Source organism: Chiloscyllium punctatum, chromosome 49 (genome assembly GCF_047496795.1).
Source record: "Chiloscyllium punctatum isolate Juve2018m chromosome 49, sChiPun1.3, whole genome shotgun sequence".
Taxonomy (NCBI): domain Eukaryota; kingdom Metazoa; phylum Chordata; class Chondrichthyes; order Orectolobiformes; family Hemiscylliidae; genus Chiloscyllium; species Chiloscyllium punctatum.
This window is the reverse complement of record NC_092787.1, coordinates 57,370,567-57,390,969: the sequence shown is the minus strand read 5'-3', so window position 1 is coordinate 57,390,969 and position 20,403 is coordinate 57,370,567. Positions and strand designations below refer to the sequence as shown.

The window sequence follows — 20,403 nt, the reverse complement described above, 5'->3', positions numbered from 1 at the left end:
ACACTTGCATAGCCCTTGAGATCTGTGTGAAAAGAACCCCTGACACTGCTGTTTATACCTGTCAGCCAGGGCTCCCTGATTGGAACAGGTTAACAGCCCCAGTCAGAGAATCATTCTGAGGTCCATCTGGCTGATCTTGTTAGAATCATTACATCTACCTTTGAAAGATTGCTCTTTAAAGTTCCCTTGGAATCTTCATTCTATATTCTAGGGTTTACATAGAACATAGAACATAGAAAAATACAGCGCAGTACAGGCCCTTCAGCCCTCGATGTTGCGCCGACCGAAGCCTACCTAACCTACACTAGCCCAATAACCTCCATATGCTTGTCCAATGCCCGCTTAAATGACCATAAGGAGGGAGAGTCCACCACTGCTACTGGCAGGGCATTCCATGATCTCACAACCCGCTGAGTAAAAAATCTACCCCTAACATCTGTCCTATACCTACCACCCCTTAATTTAAAGCTGTGTCCCCTAGTAACAGCTGACTCCATACGCGGAAAAAGGTTCTCACTGTCAACCCTATCTAAACCCCTTTGAAAGCTGGTGAATGTATCCACAGTTACTTTTTGACTGTATGTTCTGTTCATAAAAATATAAATTACACGTTCAACACACCAGTCTGCACATTGGGATTCTGAATGTTTGTCATGACAATATCAGGGTATCCCTTTACAATGAATTATTAACTGAACTCCTAAACATCCGGGACGATGAAAACCCATGTTGTTCCTTTACATTTCGTTCACTTTTATCATACCTGCACCAGCTGAGTCTATCTCTTGAATGTTTTTGGAGGACAGTAACTCATTCATGCACAGGACTACACTAATGTTTGCTTCTTCTTCCCTGGTCCATAATTAATGAGCCTAGTGCAAGTATTTTGGGAATTTGGACTTACAGAGAAATGTGCCTTGAATGTGGTGCACACCGATGAGTCAGAAAAACCACTCAGCTTCTCCCTCAATCCTTCAAACTCAGACCAACATTTAAGAGTGGGGATTTTAAGTTTATAATACATTGCAGGTTTTGTGCTTTGCCTTAATTAAATCCCAATTTAGGTATTAACAAGGATTTCATAAATAAATGTTGTTTCAGAAGTGCGGTATCTCCGTTTCAATGGTCTACCTGTCATTCTCAGAAGTTTGAGATCAAGAGTTAAGTGATATTTGTTTTGGAAAGAGGTTGCAAATCCCTGTAGAATATTCTGCTTGTTTGAAGTCTTAATCTTTTTCAGAACAAAATAAATAATAATCTCAACTTCCAGCCATTTCTATTTGATTTTCTGTGGAAAGCTAATTACAACACAAGAAATGAATGAAAGAACATAGTGATCGAGAGAAAGGAAATACCAACACGGTGGAAAGGAATGGGTCAATTAGGGGTGCAATATACTAATGTGCTGATGTAGAGTTAGACAGTGGGCTTGTGACAAATTTTTCCCAAGTATTCTGAACTTATTGGTGGTCGGTAGGATATACCTCAAGTGAGGCTACAGGACTCTAATTCAAAAAAAAGATCAGGATCGTGTGCTATAGATTGGCAGAGATCATGATCCTTATTGTTGTTGCAGACTTTCAACATGAGGAATGCTCACTGATTAAGGAAAATAAAGATGGAGCTGAAAGTAAAGCAAAACTGGTGTAGTGAAAGGCTGGGTCTTCGTATTTTGATAATGAAAAAGGGTATAAGCTAAAACTTGAGCATTTTAATACAAAACCAGCTAAATATTTATTTTCATGTTAATCAAATACAAAGTGAAATAATGAAGGAACAGCACCATTATGGCGGTGTTGCAGCTGTGGCCGTTAGTGGGACGACATGTATACAGTACTGGTCACCCTACTTATGGGAGGATGTTAATGTGTGGGAAGCATTTCAGAAAATGTTACTCCATTAGTACCTGGAATGAGCAGATTGTCTTGTTAGAAGGAGTTAGAAAGGCTTGGCCTGTAACCTCTGGAATTTAGAAGAGTCAGTTGAATGTGGAAAAGATGTTTCCTCTTGTGGGAGAATCTAAAATGGGGGACTATATTTCAAACTAAAAGGGCATCCACTTTAGAACAGAATGAGGAGAATTTTCTTTCCTCTCAGAGGACTGTGAGTCTTCAGAAATGCCTTCCTCACTAGGCGGTGGATGTAGAATCTGTTTAAGACAGAGGCAGATAAATTTGTGATTATCAAGGGAATGAAAGGTTACCAGCGATGTGCGTCAGGATAAAATCAGATCAGGCATGATCTCATCTCATTGAATGGCAGCAAAAGCTCAAAGGGCTAAGTGACCTACCCATGTTTCTTCTTTATTTGTTCATTTGCAAAAGCAAAATAATAGCACAGGCATTTCTTTTAATCTGCATGAGGTTTTTGGCGGATTCATTTTAGACATTTAGTTTCTTGTTTAAAAATGATGACCAAATACTCATTCATTTCTTGATATATGTTAGTGATTGGTTCCCAGTAACATCTTTGCCTCTTTGTGACTGTTAATTTAGAACAGAGAGCAGATGCAGGGGACAGAATCTCAGAATGAGTGAGAAAGGAGAGCAACCTTCTTATTGCATTTCTAGAGAATGCTTTAAGCATATGTTTTTGGGCGGCACGGTGGCACAGTGGTTAGCACTGCTGCCTCACAGCGCCAGAGACCTGGGTTCAATTCCCGCCTCAGGCGACTGACTGTGTGGAGTTTGCACATTCTCCCCGTGTCTGCGTGGGTTTCCTCCGGGTGCTCCGGTTTCCTCCCACAGTCCAAAGATGTGCAGGTCAGGTGAATTGGCCATGCTAAATTGCCCCTAGTGTTAGGTAAGGGGTAGATGTAGGGGTATGGGTGGGTTGCGCTTCGGCGGGGCGGTGTGGACATGTTGGGCCGAAGGGCCTGTTTCCACACTGTAAGTAATCTAAATCTAAACTAATCCAGGGATGAGTTCCATTGAAAACAGTGGTGCTATTGCACTTTCATGTTGATGTGATTTCTACACTAAACAGTCATAAAACATCACTTGCCATGGAATCCCTGGGAGCTGCTCAGAGATATTTTACAGGCTTAATAGTGGCAATGAATTGCCGTGGAGCAGTTGTATGGTCATGATCCAGCAACTAAATAAAAACTGAAAGAACTACAGATGCTGTAAATCAGAAGCAAAAACAGAAATTGCTGGAAAAGCTCAGCACCCTGGTTCTGAAGAAGGTCACTGGAACCAAAATGTTAACTCTGATTTCTTTCCACAGATGCTGCCAGACCTGCTGAGCTTTTCCAGCAATTTCTGTTTTTGTTCAAGCAGCTGCCTGACTCTTCACCCAATCAATTTAAAGAACTCTCAGTGAGACAGAGAATCTAAACCAGGAAGTGAACTTGTCCATTTTGACAGGAAGTTTAAAAGGGAACATATTTTTAAATGGTGAGAGATTGCTAAAGTCTGAGGCACAGAGAAATCTAGATGTCCTGGTAAATGAATCACAAAAGAGTTTGTATGCAGGTATGTCAAGTGATTAGGAAGGCAAATGAAGGAGGTTCCTTTTTTTTTGCAAGGGGGATGGAATGGAATGTAAAAGCAAGGATGTTTTACTGCAGTTGTACTGGGTGTTGGTGAGACCATATCTAAAATACTGTTTTGATCTCTTTCTTTAAGAGAAGACATAATTGCATTAGATGCAGCTGACCACAGGTTCACTTGGCTGATGTCTGGGATGGATGGGCTATGAAGGAAGGTTGGACAAAAACAGAAACTCAGCAGGTCTGGCAGCAATTGTGGGGAGAAAGCAGAGTTGATGTTTTGAGTCCAGTACTCCTTCTTCACAACCATTCTGAAGGAACCTGCTTGTGTTGACCTGTTCCCTACTCCTTGGTCCAAAGTTGTCTGCTGGTAGATCTGGCTCAGGAAGGCTGCTACATATGAGACACTGAGTTGGAAGGTTGGCAATATGTGAGTTGACCAAGTCCTCAGGAAATGGGTCAGGGAGGAGCAGCTCATTTGGCTTGTGGATTTCTCTCAGTCTGCAGATGTGTGGGGTGAGTGATGTTTGTGGGGACTTAAGCAGGGGAAGAGTGTTGAGTGCAGGGTTCCAGCATTGATGCATTTTGTTGACTTTAGTTGAGAGTCAACAAGACAGGTGTGTGTGTGTGTGTGTGTGTATATGCACACGCGGACAGTGGGGGGGGGGGGGGGGGTATCTTTCGCAAGACCACTGCTTCCATAGTACTCGGTTGTGGATGGCGAAAATGCTGAGATCTGGAATGTGGTGGTAGCGGTACACACAAAAGATCGAGTAGGTATGGTTATCGTTTCTGGTTTTGACTTTAACCGCTGTTTTCTTCAAATATCCTCAGAGGCACAAAACCCACTTCTACTCCAAGGGATGTGGGGTTCAGCAGTATTCAATATTCTACCATGCCTTACAGGTCTTCCATGTTTTTACTACCAAGAAAAGAATAGCTCAGAAAGGAAGACAGAAATTGCTGGAGAACCTCAGGATTTCATCTGTGGGAATAGTGCCAAAATATTTTTAAAAAGTGAAGATTCAAAATATAGGAAACATATTCTCTCAGTGTCAACATAATTGGTGTTACGAGCAAGAGATCGTTGTCCTTATTATGGCACCAAGGATATTTATAATACTTACATGAAATTCCTTTCTCCAGTACATTAACAGGAACATTATCTTTTGTACATTGATTAAGGTTCCCGTTAAAGTAGAGAAATAGGGTGCTCTTTACAAATACAGTATATACTCATTCTTTAGTCTCCATGACATCATTTCAAGAACCCTGTTATTTGTGTTGGCTCACGTGGCAAAGAGAAAGGGGGAACAAAGTGATCTATATATAGAGATAAACCAAAATGAATATTCAGAAAGAAACTATCAAATTGTCAAAATAAACCATTTAGCAGGTAACTATGTCAACATTTGACTTCAAAAACAAGGAACGCTGACAAATATTTCCAAAGTATCAACCTGGGCCAAATGAAATAATGAAAATATGGCCAATGAAACGTTTTGAAAATTTACATTCTAGAACTGAAGTGCAGAATGCAAAAGGTGAATTGAACTGTAACTTTCAGCTGAATTTCCCACACTATTGAATAGTCTTCAGCAGATCAGTTCTTCAGAACCAAATCTCTCATCACATAATGCAGATTTGGCATTCCCACCAATTATGCGTATCTGCAGCTCCTGCTGCCAGAGGGTCTGCTGGCATGCTTGTCATGCCATCTCACACAGCCACTAAATCACATTTGTAACCGCTCTGTGTTATTTGTCATCTGCTGTGCCTAAGTTGATTCCTAGCTCTTTCTGCTACCTTCAACTTTGCCTTTTAAAAGTTATCCCTGTACTATTTCAGCTTTGATTCCAAACAGCTTAAATACTGATATTTTCTTTCCTGGATTTCACTTTCGAGCATTCTTTTAGCTCTTGCAATTCAGCTACTTCATCATTGGTCTGGAAGTATGTATGTAGAACTTTTTGCATCTGTCTTACCATTGTAAGATTTGAAAGTGTTTATTTAGTTTAACTTGATTTTGCATGCCTATTAAAAGTCTTGAATTAACCTTTTCAAATTTAGTTCATGTTCTTTAAATTGAACAGACTTATGCAATCAGGCAAGAGTGTAAACTGAGTTAATAAATAATATTAAATTTTATTAGGTGTAGTCAAGTACTGTAAAATAATACTTTCATCTCACAACTAAAGACACTAAGAAAGGAAACAAAATGTATACTTTAAAGACTTTACGCTGAATAGAATCCAGCTCATGAACTAGAAGCTTTTCCTCATTTGAGACTAAATGCCTCCGGTTTCAGACTGAGAGGGGCAAGACTCGCAGACAGAAAAATCTACCTGAAGAATTGCTCTCACTAACTGGTGTTCCTTAAGATCGATCTAAATCCCAGCCTGGGGCAAGAATACTCTCTGACGACAGGATAAATGAAGTATTCAAAATCATGGCTCCCAAAACCTTTTTGGACTCAATTATGGGATTAACCGCAATCTGTTTAATTAAAAGTTGTTGAAATCTAATTTGTTTGTAATGTGGTCATTGTCAATTTGATTGGATGTGCATCCATTGCCTTAAACACCAAGATAATTAAATGTTTTAGCTTGTTAATCTATCTTGAAATCAAACAGGCCTTTATTCATTAGTGTGTCTATGGTTTAAGGGCAGTGCTATTAATAAGACTCTGGAGGTGTCTTATATCTTCCTTTCCCTCGTGGCAATGCATTCATAAGATACAGTTAATGTAATTAGCAGAAATAAATTAAAATGCAGCCTAATACTTATTGCTTATTTTTCAATTATATCCTAATTGAGATTTTCATCAAATTGGTAACCTGTTGCTTGTTGTTGGCTACTATGTAAGAGGAATGGTTTGTATTCTGCCATTCTATTGGTTTGTCACAGCATGTGACAGCACAAGATGGCTTCTTTCTGAGATGATGATTAATATTATAAGACGGCTTCTTTCCCTTGTTAGATTAGCAGTAGATTTACATTGTACAAAGTTTCTGAAAATGTCCATGGTAAACAAATTAAACGTAAACACAAAAGTCTAAAATAAAACCAAGGTCTATGTAGCATGTACATCTCAAAGGCCTCAATTTCTTCCACAGGTCTTTATTTATTGTGTAGGTTTTTGTGGCACACAGGAAGGTGGATTGAACGTAGCATCTTATGAGGCTTTTTTTCCTTTTAGAAGCTTGAGTTTTCTTGATATTAACACATCCTACATCTCCAAAATTATTTATATCTCTGCCCTTCTAACTTCTGCATCACATCTGCTATCTTCTGTTATAATTTATCCTAAATAGAGAAATTTCTCGAAATGTCCACTTCAATCTTCACTCTAGTTTTTTTGAATATATTCTTTCTGAAGATCATAGCTTCACTGTTCAGGTTTACTTGCTTAGGAACAACTTTTCCAAACAGGACATTGGTTAGGCCATTTTTGGAGTATTACATGCAATTCTGATCCCCCTGCCGTAGGAAAGAAGTTGTGAAACTTAGAAGGGTTCAGAAAAGATTTACAAGGATGTTGCCTAGGTTTGAGCCAGAGGGACAGGCTGATTAGGGTGGGGCTATTTTCCCTGGAGTCTCGGAGGCTGAGAGGTGACCTTACAGAGGTTTATAAAATGATGAGGGGCATGGATAGGGTGAATAGACAAGGTTTTTCCCTCGAGTGGGAGACTCCAAAACTAGAGGGCATAGGTTTAAGGTGAGAGAGAAAAGATTTAAAAGGGACGTAAGGGCAACTTTTTCACACAGAGGGTGGTGCATGTATGGAATGAATTGCCAGATGAAGTGGTAGAGGCTGGTACAATTACAACATTTAAAAGGCATCTGGATGGGTACATAAATAGGAAGGCTTTGATGCTGGCAAATGGAACTAGATTTATTTAGGATATTTGGTAGGCATGGACGAGTTGGACAGAAGGGTCTGTTTCCATGCTATACATCTCTATGACTCTGTGACTCAATGTAATGGATTACTGCATTTGTGGCTCGGAGGGAGATTTGAGAATTTTCATTCTTGTGTCTGATAATCAGCTGACTAGTTTGTGCTGCTTAATATCAGTGAATTTGTATACTTGCCCTGCACCTTGCTGCTCCAATAATGTAACTTTACGTAAAATATGCCAGACATACTAGTGTCCTCTCGAATCCCCTGAAGACAGACCATGTGACTTCTTAATAACTCTGGTCAGGATTGTATCCCACAATTAATAAATGAACTTCATGTTTTCCAGGTCAGCCAGTTGTACAATTTGTCTTTATTACCCCCAGGTGCAGAAAACCTTTATCCCCTTTGTGAACAATCACAGCATTTAATCACATGAATCACAGCCAAGTGATTAGTTTGGAAAAAAATAATCCAGAGCTCTTTACCCTGAGTATTCTTTGGAAAGAAGACATAAAGTTTCATTTAGAAATTGCTTTGAAAGTATTTCGGAAGAGTTAACTAGCCTGACTGTCCTGATAAAACATGTTACCAAGAGATTCACAGGTTGGAATAAACTCAAAAATGCCTGTAATCTCTTCCTGTTAATTGCAATGTGTCAATGAGCACTTTCAAAAAGAACTAAAGCCTGAATTTCTGAATGAGATTGAGTTTCCCCCATGTTTCAGCAAGTCAGTTTTCAATAAATAGCGATGCTCTGAACTGTGAATTGAGCTGAAGTTGCTATATGTTATTTGTTTGTGTACATTAATATTAGAGATTTCAGCATCAATACTCTGCATCATGTGAGAATCTCTTTAGACACTGAGTTATTTTAGAAAGATATTCCAAGTTCCAGTTGATATCAAAAAGGGCAACATAGCAGGATTTCATTTTTAAGCTGTTTACTGTAATGAAATACTTAGCACTTTATTTCTGGGTAACTTCAACTTTTAAACACAAATCAAAATTACTGCCATTCCTATTTTGGAACAATTGAGAATAAGCACAACTCATAGGAATATGTTACATTTTCTTTTAGTTAGACATTCAGATCTCTCAGAATCAGTCCATAACGATTATTAACTCCTGGGTATTTACTTTTGTTCTTTCTATTTTCAACATCGTTGATAAATGTGAGGTGTTGCATTTTGTTAGGGAAAATCAAGGCAGGATTTATACTCTGAATGGCAGGGTCCTGGGGAGTGTTGATGAACAAAGAGATCTTGGAGTGCAGTTTCACAGTTCCTTGAAAGTGGAGTCACAGGTAGACAGGGTGGGGAAGAAAGTGTTTGCTAAGCTTGCCTTTATTGGTCAACACATTGAGCACAGGCATTAGGGTGTCATATCACAGCTATACAGGATATTGGTTAGGCCGCTTTAGAAATACTGAATTCAGTTCTGGCCTCCCTGCTCTCAGAAAGATGTTAAGTTTGAAAGGGTGCAGAAAAGATTTACAAGGATGTTACGGGGGTTGGAGATTTTGAGTTGTAGGGAGAGGCTGAATAGGCTGGGGCTATTTTCGCTGGAATGTAGTCACTGAGGGGTGACTTTATAAAGATTTATAAAATCAGGAAGACATGGATAGAGTAAATAGCTAAGGTCATTTTCCCTCAGTAGGAGAGTCCAAAACTCGAGGGCAAAGGTTTGAAGTGAAAGATGTAAAAGGAACTGAAGGGGCAACTTCTTTCAGGCAGATGATGGTGCATGTATGGAATGAGCTGCCAGAGGAAGTGGTGGAGGCTGGTACAATTACAATTTCTAAAAGGCATCTGAATGGATATATGTATAGGGAGGGTTTAGAGGAATATAGTCCAAGTGTTGGCAAATTGGACTAGCCTAATTTAGGATATCTGGTCAGCATGGATGGGTTTGTGGGATATCGGTGGATTAGTGTTACTTCTGCAATTCCATTTTACAAAGGAGGTGAACTCACACCAGTGGGTAATTGTTTTAGTCAAGAGCTGAGTCAACAAGAATGGAAACGATGTAGAGGAAATGTAGAATTGTTTTTGTATTAGCTAAAATTGTATGTCAGAATGAAATGTGCCAATGAACAATAGTAGGCACGGTGGGCAAATAGATAAGATGTTGTGAGAGGATGAAGTTAAGCTAGATACGCCTGTACAAACAGTAGGTATAAACATCTGCTTCCTACTTTTATGAAAACACAGGAACAAACCCCAATTAAAAGGGTCATAGGGATCAGAATGGCCTCGGGAAAGGCACAGATGAAGGGGGTAGATAATGATGAAGAAGGGATATGCCTAACAATGACCTATAACAGGGTAAGGTCAAACAGCCTTGTGAGACCAGAAATAAGCATTTTATCACAGACAAGGCCGGATAAGGCAAGAGGCAAACAGGGGTAATGGAGGCCGGTCTTAGGGAAGTGGATGATGTAAGCAGGGGAGGGAGCAATGTAAAACAACGGACATTAAATCATATAAATATTATGTATGAATTGAACCTAGTGTGTGTATGTCTTCTGCCTCTTAGACACGGGACATCACACCCACTTGCAAGTGTAAAATAAATGACACTATTGATTCAGATCTTGTCTCGGACTGAAATTATTGAAGTGTGTGAGCTTTGTTTCTCACAGGTTGGACTGAAGGGTCTGTTTCTCTATAACTGTATGGCCATTTCTAATTGCAGACAACTGGGGATCCTTCAAGGTGAATAATACATCTTCATTTTCATCCTTCATTTTCAATCTGACATTCTCAGCACTCTTCTGGGCCTTCACAGAATTGGTCTATCCACTTTTAGCGTTGTCCCACTTGTGAACACCTAACAACTTCTGCCCAGTACAACAAACTGGGTGTAGTATAATAGGATGCAAATGTACTAATGATGGTAATGAAGTACTTTGATAACAGAAGAGCAGTAGAAAGCAGACTAGGGAGAAGCATGCAGAGGAATAGGAGTGGAACTCTGTATGAGAGAGCTGAATTTAGTAACATGATTGCCAGTACTGAAGAGAAGAAAAGACTTACCTTAGAATAAGAACAAACTAGGGATGCTACAGACGAAGACTAGGCAAAGCAGAGCAGCCTGTGAGAGTGCAAGTGTAGACACCCAACACCCATGGGAACTAAGAAAGTAAAGTATCCATAAAGACATAAACAGCTGCAGTATGGTCACTGCAGGATTCTCTGAAAGCATTGGGGCTCATTTGATTTCTAACAATAAAATTGCCTGCTTGTTGTCCAACAGTCATCAGAACTTGACTCGCTTTGTGTTGCTGAAATTAAAAACGCAGTGTCAAATCATAATAACTTCCAAATCATACAGTTATAACAACCAATGCTAAACTGGGAGTAAAAATTCAGTGGCAAGGTGGACTGACTCTGGACTGAAAGAGAGTGGAACTCTCTGAAGGTGATATTCTTGTGCCTCTTTAATTTGATCAGGTACAGGCAGAGGTATTCTCTAAATAAGAAAACAGTGTTTCCAGCCAGCAATGTAAACAGAATTCTGCTTAAATGCAACTTGAATTCCAAGTATTGATCTCCGATAGCTAAATGTTGTATATATACATCTCTTATTCTCAGCCAGAAAAAAAGATATTGGTCAGAGTTCTAATTAGTTCTCAATCATTCTCCAGCATTATTTGTTGGGAATATACATGAGTAGGCATTAGCTGTGAACCTATACTGCAAACGGAAAAAATAACTCGCACATCAACAATGCTCACTTGATAATGTACTGTTAGATAGCCTTAGGACGTTAGTTAAGAACCACATTGTCAGTGTCAGGAGTGAAGAAAATAGACAGCTAGAAAATAAGAGAATATTATGATTTTAGGCTCAATGGCAAAGTAGGAAGAGAAGGACGGTGAGACTCAGACAATGTCATTTCAAGAAAGGTATGTATGAGATGAATAACTTGGATTGTTGAGGTTGAACATTTCAGGGACTTTCTCTGCAGGAAAAAGCAGAGTGCTTTGGAGGATATTGTCTTCAGCTTAATGTAATTCACATCTAGTGAACCATGCATGATGAGATTGCTGGGTCAAATGACTTTCATAACATATGCTAACATGTTTATTTCTGGTATGCAGTTTGTATATTCGTGCAACCACTACAATGATGCAACGTCTATGCTATTATATGACTTACCCAGGAAGCTACCGGGTACCAGGTACCTGATCGGATGCTGGAGATCAGAGTTGAAGAGTACGTTGCTGGAAAATCACAGCAGGTCAGGCAGCATCCGAGGAGCAGGAGAATCAACATTTCGAGCATAATCCCAAGCAACTAGTCTATCAAAAAGTTTATTAAAGTATTCAAATCACCATTATAATTTAATAAGCTTCAGTAACAGTGAGCAGCCGGGTGTGTGAAGTGAGAACATAACATTCTGGTTGGATTTGCAATTGACCCATTAGATTCTGTAACCAGTTATATAACTGGTTTTGAAAGGTCACTGTTTAGTTTAACAAGACAAGGAAGAAGGTGAGGAGAGCACTTCATTTACTGTTAATTGATACAATTCTCTTCTTGACTTGTCTTTCAACATAATTCTGAATGAATAGAAAGAACTAACATTTGTCTACCCTGAGGAAGTGATTCCTCCCCCTGCTGAGATTTCAAGGTCTGAAAATATTATTCCAAGCTTCAATTATGAGATGAGGAATAGCTGAACATTATTTGTTTAGCTGCCAAGATGACTTTTTGCATTGCTATAATTCACTCATAATTCAGGACAGGTGCCAGCAGCTGTCACTGTTCTCCCCTCAGGATGAAAAACAGTTTAATGAACTTGACAGCAATTGAACAGCTATTGTAGGTGCTGACATGTAGATCTCCCCCATTTTGAACGGAATTTTTCCTAGATTACGTTTCCTCTGCTCTTTTCAAATTGTTTTAAAAGCAACTATTAATAAAATACGCCTTTCAGATAAAGCAAAACGTGATGATGCAAAATACATTATTCTCTCTGATTGATTAGTTCAGTTTTATTTTAAAACACATGTAATATTATGAGGAATGAATTGAATAGCTAATATGTCTAGAGAGATGGAATGCGGTTGTTGAAGTCTGGTTATTCCACCCTTCAAGCTTGGGATGAACACTTTATACAGTATGTTTTCATGGTTGTGCACATTGAATATTAATGTAAACTGTACAGAGTTCCTACACAGTGTAATGTCACAAAGATTTGCGCAGTGTTTAGAATGGATCGAGGGTCCTTCTTAAATTATACTGAAGTTAATAGCAAATCTTTCTTTCCATTGTCCCAAATGACAGGACTTAACACTTGAAATTGAATCTATACTCTGAATCTTCTCAAAAGAAAGCATTTACTTTCAAAGGCCCCTCAGAAAGTAGAATTCTATGTTGTCATTTCTGAAAGTTAGATAATAATATCCCACAGGCAATTTTGTTGAGCCTGATAAAACATTTATCTCAAAATGTCATTTGGCATTGACATAAGAATATTACTGCATTCTCCAATTGCACAGACTGCAATTGATAACTTCATGCTATTTATTTACAATGGCCCTGTAATCAGTGGGAGCTGTGTTGAAGGGCCCAATCTCACTTACAGGTTGAAGCATCAGTCCACTGGGAAATGGGACTTGAGTACTTTCAAAACAGACTGGGACAAAAATATTTAAGGTAAAAAAGATTATTTCTAACCCTCTGAACGATGCTCTCACTCTTCAGGTACCAGGCCTTGAAGGGGTTTTGGTGATTGTGGATCCCAGTATCCATCCATTGTTATGCTTGGTAAAAAAACTGCAGTGTTTTGCTGCTACCCTCCACAGATAGATGGCCAGAAGATACTTTTATTCTTACTTACTGCCGTGTTCCAAGGATTTTACAAATTGGTCCTCAAACTGTTTGATTGCATTATCAACACACTTTCCTTGACTTCAACACAGAACGCATAGCCCAGAGGCAGGAACACTATCCACTTTGCCACAAAAACTGCTACTGCACCACTCAATCTCCAACGTTTGTCTTTATGCTTGAAATATGCCGATTATACTTCCTACATGACAGTTTGTCATGGTCCGTGGTAGAAATTTGTGTTGTTACAGTCTTTGCATTATCTTCAAAATATATATTGATCCTCATGTTAGAAGCAAAGCACTTGGATTAAAAGACTTCATGAGAATACAATTGAATCTCATTGCTGAACACTACAAAGTGTGTCTTATTTTCTGTTTTTCCAGTAGATGAAGTAGACTTGCTGGACAAGCTTGCTTCCTTTTCATTTGATCTCACCAACATTTCCCTTTCACTTGATGAAGAGAATTGCACAGTCTATGAAGTTGGACAATATTCCACCCTCAGCATACCAAGTCGAGAAGTATTTGGAAGCAGGTACGGACATGTGTTTATTTTAAGGCATGTTTCCAGGTTCATGGGCAAGGTGGTCACCATGCAGATAGGAAGATCCAATTGGGAAATCGCCCAATTTTGCATGCCATGATTTTTATTGTATAGACGGCAGGAAAGGGATGAATGAAGGTGTGGCCATATTAAGCCTTCTGCCTCTGGAGGCAATTTGGAGGTGGCCACAAAGGCTGGTGAGTGCCAAGGCCGGCTGGCTAGACAATCCACCTTAGTGGACTGAGATTTCAGCCAGGGTTTCAATGGCTTGTAGACTCTCTAAGCTTCACCTCCAGCCTTCCACTTTTGCCATATGCTCCATGTCACATTTGTGCTACCTGATACCCCAATGTAGCCTCATACCCCCAAGATACCTCATGACCACATGTCACCTCCATAGACAATATCACTACATCCACCACAGGCAGACCTCATGGATGTGAAGACAACAAACTTTTAACAATCTAAGAGAGATCTCATTCGTACACACTTGATTAATAAAAAAATGTTCTACTTCGAGAAACCTATTTTAACTCCCTTCACAAGTGGTCAATCTGTTATACCACAAACAAACATTTATTCAACAACCAAATGAAAAAGGAGTTAGCCCGTTAATAGCCTCTTAAAATTGCCAATTAAAATGAGGTGAGTAGTTTTGGAGCTTTCATAACTCAGCCAAGCACTTACTATAGGTTAACAGCCCAAGGAAAATACCAACAATAAAGCCTATTCAAATTGCAGGGAAGATGATAATGATTTGTTTTGAAGCTACACCAGATAGGCTATCAATTAATGTACTCTACCCACCCACCCATTCCACCTCCCCAGATATTTTTATTAGAGTCACAGAGTCATAGAGATGCACAGCATGGATACAGACCCTTTGGTCCAACTTGTCCATGCTGACCAGATAGGCTAAATTAATCGACTCTCATTTTCCGGCACCCAGCCCGTATCCCTCTAAACCCTTCCTATTCATTTATCCAACCAGATGCCTTTTAAATGTTGTAATTGTCCCAGCCTCCACCACTTTCCCTGGCAGCTCTCTCCATACACGCGCCACCCTCTGTGTGAGAAAGTTGCCCCTTAGTTCCCTTTTAAATCATTTCTCTCTCACCTAAAATCTGCAATTATCATTATTAGATTAGATTACTTACAGTGTGGAAACAGGCCCTTCGGCCCAACAAGTCCACACCGCCCCGCCGAAGCGCAACCCACCCATACCCCTACATCTACCCCCTACCTAACACTACGGGCAATTTAGCATGGCCAATTCACCTGGCCTGCACATCTTTGGACTGTGGGAGGAAACCGGAGCACCAGGAGGAAACCCACGCAGACACGGGGAGAATGTGCAAACTCCACACAGTCAGTCGCCTGAGGCGGGAACTGAACCCGGGTCTCTGGCGCTGTGAGGCAGCAGTGCTAACCACTGTGCCACTGTGCCGCCAATAATCTATGCCCTCTAGTTCTGGTGTCTCCCACTCCAGGGAAAAGACTTTGTCTATTCACCATATCCATGCCTCTCATGATTTTATAAACCTCTCTAAGGTCACCCCTCAGCCTCCGACGCTCCAGGGAAAACAGCCCCAGCCTATTCAGCCTCTCCCTATAGCTCAAATCCTCCAACCCTGGCAACATCCTTGTAAATCTCTTCTGAACCTTTCAAGTTTCACAACATCCTTCTGATAGGAAGGAGGCCAGAATTGCACGCAATATTCCAAAAGTAGCCTAACCAATGTCCTGTACTGCAATGTGACCTCCAAACTCCTGTACTCAATGGTCTGACCAATAAAGGAAAGCATACCAAGCATCTTCTTCACTATCCTATCTACCTGCAACTCCACTTTCAAGAAACTATGAACCTGCACTCCAAGGTCTCTTTGTTCAGCAGGACCTTACCATTAAGTGTATAAGTCCTGCTCTGACTTGCTTTTCCAAAGTACAGCACCTCGCATCTATTTAAATTAAACTCCATCTGCCACTCCTCAGCCCATTGTCCCATCTGATCAAGATCCCATTGTACTCTGAGGTAACCTTTGCTGTCCATTACACCTGCAATTTTGGTGTCATCTGCAAACTTACTAACTATTCCTCCTATGTTCACATCCAAATCATTTATATAAAGTGATGAAAAGCAGTGGACCCAGCACCAATCCTTGGGACAGGAGCACAGGACTCCTGTCTGAAAAGCAACCCTCCATCACCACTCTGTCTTCTACCTTCCAGCTAGTTCTGTATCCAAATGGTTAGTTCACCCTCTATTCCATGAGATCTAACCTTGCTAACCACACTCCCATGAGAAACCTTGTCGAACGCCTCACTGAAGTCCACATAGATCACATCTACCGTTCTGCCCTCATCAACTCTCTTTGTTACTTCTTCATAAATCTCAATCAAGTTCATGAGATATGATTTTCCACACACGAAGCCATGCTGACTAATCAGTCTTGCCTTTCCAAATACATGTAAATTCTGTACCTTTGGATTCCCTCCAAGATGCATTAAGATGAAGCACCGTAAACAGAATCAGTTTGAACTCTGCGCTGGTTTCAGATTCTGCTGAGTTTCAGTTTCTTGCTGTGTGATTCATGCCCCATCCCTTACTCTCTGGCAGAAATCAGATTTGAGTCCCGATGCCATTTTCCAAAGGTCTTTCGGGTTGAATCTGCTGCAAAACTATCTGCTGTTGGCCGGGCAGGTCCTGTTCTTGTAGTGTTTATTTTTGACTGGCTTGATCGCGAGGCTGCAGGAATAACCAGATTAGAATGGTGCTGGAAAAGCACAGCAGGCCAGGCAGCATCCGAGGAGTAGGAAAATCGATGTTTTGGGCAAAAGCCCTTCATCAGGAAACAGCATCTGCAGTCCTCACTTTTGCCTGCAGGAATAACCAGCTCTACCATCCCTTGCCAAGTTGTTTGTTAGCATTCAATGATCATGAGGCAACTTCCTTAACTGATGCTAAAGAGGCCCAAGCTGGAAGTAGGTTCACGCCTCCAAAGCTGGCTGCGTTCAGATGGTACAACTGATCTGTCAACTTCACTGTCCTTTTCAGCTGGGTCAAATCCATGCCCCTTAAATACAGCTTGTTCTCTGAATTTCAAGTACGAGAGCTACACTCCATTTAAGAGGCATGCCATCTAGGCAAGTCTCAAAGCTTTCAGGAATTAATCTATCCCTTTACATTATTTGGCGAGACTAAAGGGCAAGTACAAATTTTGCAACTGGTATCAACCATTTGTCAATTAATTCAAACTATCAGCCACACGTCAAAACACCACACATGTAGAAAGTTTCATCATGCTTCACTGTATGAATTGTCCAAATACAGTGCAAGACCGGCATTGCAAACTTAGTTGACTGTCATTGTCTGGGTAGAATTTAACCAGTTTCATTTTGCGTGCTTTAGCTAAAAACGTATTGTTTAGTTTTCACAGTGGATTAACTTGAGTTTGTGCATTCCCATGTTCATCTTTAATTGCCTGACTTCCTGCTAATTGTAAAGCCAGAACTGTAGGATGAATATAGCTGAACCCCTTTGAGACCATGGTTAATCACTTACAGGAAGGGTTGTTCAGATGTAATCATTTCGTATTAAGTTGACAGGCTTCTTTAGCTCCCTCCTACACTGAAAAGATGGATAGCTGCCTTTTCTGTCAGTTGTTTATAAGGATGCAGGCTGAATAGTGCTGATGTCAGCAATTTACTGTCAGGGACAAAAGTGGGAGATGATCCTGTTAGCGACTAGACAGAGATTAAGTCACCATTGGGCCACTATTCAAGCTTATTTTTGTTCTTTATTTCCTTCTTTCTTTTCTTTTCTGGTGGTCCAACCAGTTCAGGGTCAGTTGCCTGATCTGAGAACATTCTATCTCCTGGTACCATTTTTTTTTCTCCCCCTCGCATTGCTGCCAGAGAGCAGTAGTCCTTATATTCCAGTGCCTATCCTTTGTATGTGTACGTGGTGAAAACACCAAGTATAAATAACTTTATTACTACTCCACCACCAGGAAAATCACCCACGTGGTCAAGGAACCAGTAACAAGCACTATTCAAGTTATTCACTGCCAAGAGCTGCCAACCTAATTGGAGGGGCAGTACCACCACTATAGCTGGGTGCCCTTGGACATGAATGTTGAGGAGAAAGCAGGGCCAGTGGGTGGGAAGGGTCACGAACTACCAGCAACTGCATTACCGTGAGGGACAGTCTGTTAATGCGAGGGATGGAGTGTCCTCCCACAGGGTGCACGCTGGGAACCAGGAGTTATATAGTCATAGAGCTGTACAGCATGAAAACTTACCCTTCAGCCCAACCTGCCCATGCTGGCCGGTTTTCATTATTAAAACTTGCCCCATTTCCCTGCATTTGGTCCCTATCCCTCTACATATTGTCCAACCTTCCTGAAATTGGCAACATTCCCATGGAGATGTTGAATTCTTAAGAATCTCAATTGATCTCCCAGTGTGTGCACAAGCTCCCATGTGTGTTGTTCATGTTGCTATCTTTCTCACCCCTAGCAAAACGGCCTGTTGGCAAGAGGACATTGGGCTTCCCTCCTGATCCATGCGACTACCATCTTACCAGAACCTCCCACCTTTGTCCTCCTCACCCATTACCCAAAAGACCTGGAAAAATCAGCACTTTCTCAGTAAATTTCTTTGAAGTGGTTACAAAATTGTTTTCTCATCCAAAGTTATCCTAGTTGTGGGAATGTTGGTGCCAACTTAGTATTTTGAGTTTGTTCAGCTGTTCTTTCATGTAGGAGAATTGGAGTTAACATGTGAGGGGAATGCAGCTGTATGGGAGGTCCCCATTTCAGTAGACCAACGGGCACAGTTACAACATTTAAAAGACATTTGGAAAAGTACATGGATACGAAATGTTTGGAAGAATGTCGGCCAAGCACAGGCAGGTGGGGCTAGTTTAGTTTGGGGATTATGGTTGACATGGACTGACTGGACCAACGGGGCTGTTTCTATGCTGTTTGACTCTATGACTCTATAACACTGGAGACATTTAGAACATTCTTGCACACATTGCTTTTCATGGTTGGATAGAGTTTGTCCCGGGGCCAAAAATGAAAAAAAAAACACAATGTGTATGTGACTCAAATTAGTTGCAGAAAGAATGTGGCACAGATTTCCAAACTAAGCTGATGACCAGTGGAATTGTTAAAGAATGCACAAGTAATATCTTAGTACTGCCATGGGTGTTCTCTGTGGATTCACATGAAATTGTTCACTTTTATAGTTTTGCAGATGAATTCAGCCTCCTGATCAAACTGCGCTACACTATGAGAGAAGACACGATCCTTTTCACCATACTGAGTTATCAAAGCCACATCCTGCTCCAAGTCAGACTCAGTCCCTCTGCTTTTGTGTTTGTGACCACCAGGAGACGCCACTATGAGTAAGTTGGACACTAATCCCAAAGTATGAGGAACGTATAAGAAATAAAACAGCAAATGTGTGTGAAAGTTTGAAATGAAAATGTTCTTATATGAGCAGAGTACTGTAGTTTTTACTCCATATTTATTTGTCTTTAGGAATGAGCTGTAGCTTAAAAGGAAAGCATCTCAGAATTTTGTCAAGTTAGTTTTAAAATGAGGGCATTTACTCTACGTGCAGACCCCAGGCTGTACAGCTGCAGAAACATTTTGTAGATGTTTGTTTGATTGAGAATTCCAGGCGCAGGATCCCCATTGATATATGGAATACACTCCTTAGCTTAACACACATTCTATAGAAGACAAAGTCACTTCAAGTGCTCATGGTTTGGAGATGCTGATTTTGAGCTTTCAAAATCCTTTGGAATTTCAACAGGTATTCCTGTTAAACCAAAACACTGACATCTTTAGTAGTGGATCACCAGCTTAAAACTGATGCTGTGTATTAGGCAGCCTGGTGAGTGGGATAGCAGAAGTAAAACCACAAAAGCAGACAGCACAGAAAGAAACCTTTCATCTCGTCATACCTGTACTATCCTTTTGATCTCACTTGGCTGTTTTTTACTCCATGCCCCTGTATTTTTCTTTTTTTTCATGGTCATTTATCCAATTTGTTTTTGAACTTTATTATTGAATCTGCCTCTTTAAAGGAGTGCACTCTGGGGCTAAACAGCTCACTACTAACAAATAAAACCTTTCTCTTGACACCTCTGGTCCTTTTGACAATCACCTTTCATCTGTCTTTTCTGCTCAATTACCATTCTTGCCAATGTATACAATTACCAACACCATTGTGGTTTTGAACACCTCAATCAAATCTTCTCTTAACCTTTCCAACTTTTAAGGAAAGAATCCCAACTTCACCAGTCTCTCTAGATAACTGAGGTTTCATATCTCTGATACCATTCAAATAAAATTTGCCTGAACCCTCTCTAAGCTATCAACATCCTTTCTAAACCTCGATACAGAGAACTTGACATGCTACATTCACAGAATCCCAACCGGGATTGTATAAAAATGTAGCATAGCTTCTTACTTTTCTATCCCATGCCTCTAGGTACAACTTCTCAGCATCTATAACCTTTATATACACTTCTCAACCTGCCATGCAACTTTATCAATAAGGTTAGGTGTCTATAGCCCTTTCTGTTTCTCTGCATCCTCTAACACATTGTA

General features: G+C 40.4%; 1 protein-coding gene across 2 annotated transcripts in view; it reads left to right on the top strand.

The window, feature by feature from the left end:
- The window catches only part of LOC140469210 (uncharacterized), a 380,785-nt gene that overhangs the window by 111,149 nt on the left and 249,233 nt on the right, over positions 1 to 20,403 (top strand). The window contains exons 2-3 of one of the 2 annotated variants that reach the window (XM_072565525.1): positions 13,624 to 13,771; positions 19,032 to 19,190. In XM_072565525.1, coding sequence (XP_072421626.1) covers positions 13,624 to 13,771; positions 19,032 to 19,190 — 307 coding nt within the window. Of the gene's footprint in view, positions 1 to 13,620; positions 13,772 to 19,031; positions 19,191 to 20,403 lie in introns of both variants that reach the window. The other variant, XM_072565524.1, reaches the window with a different exon arrangement.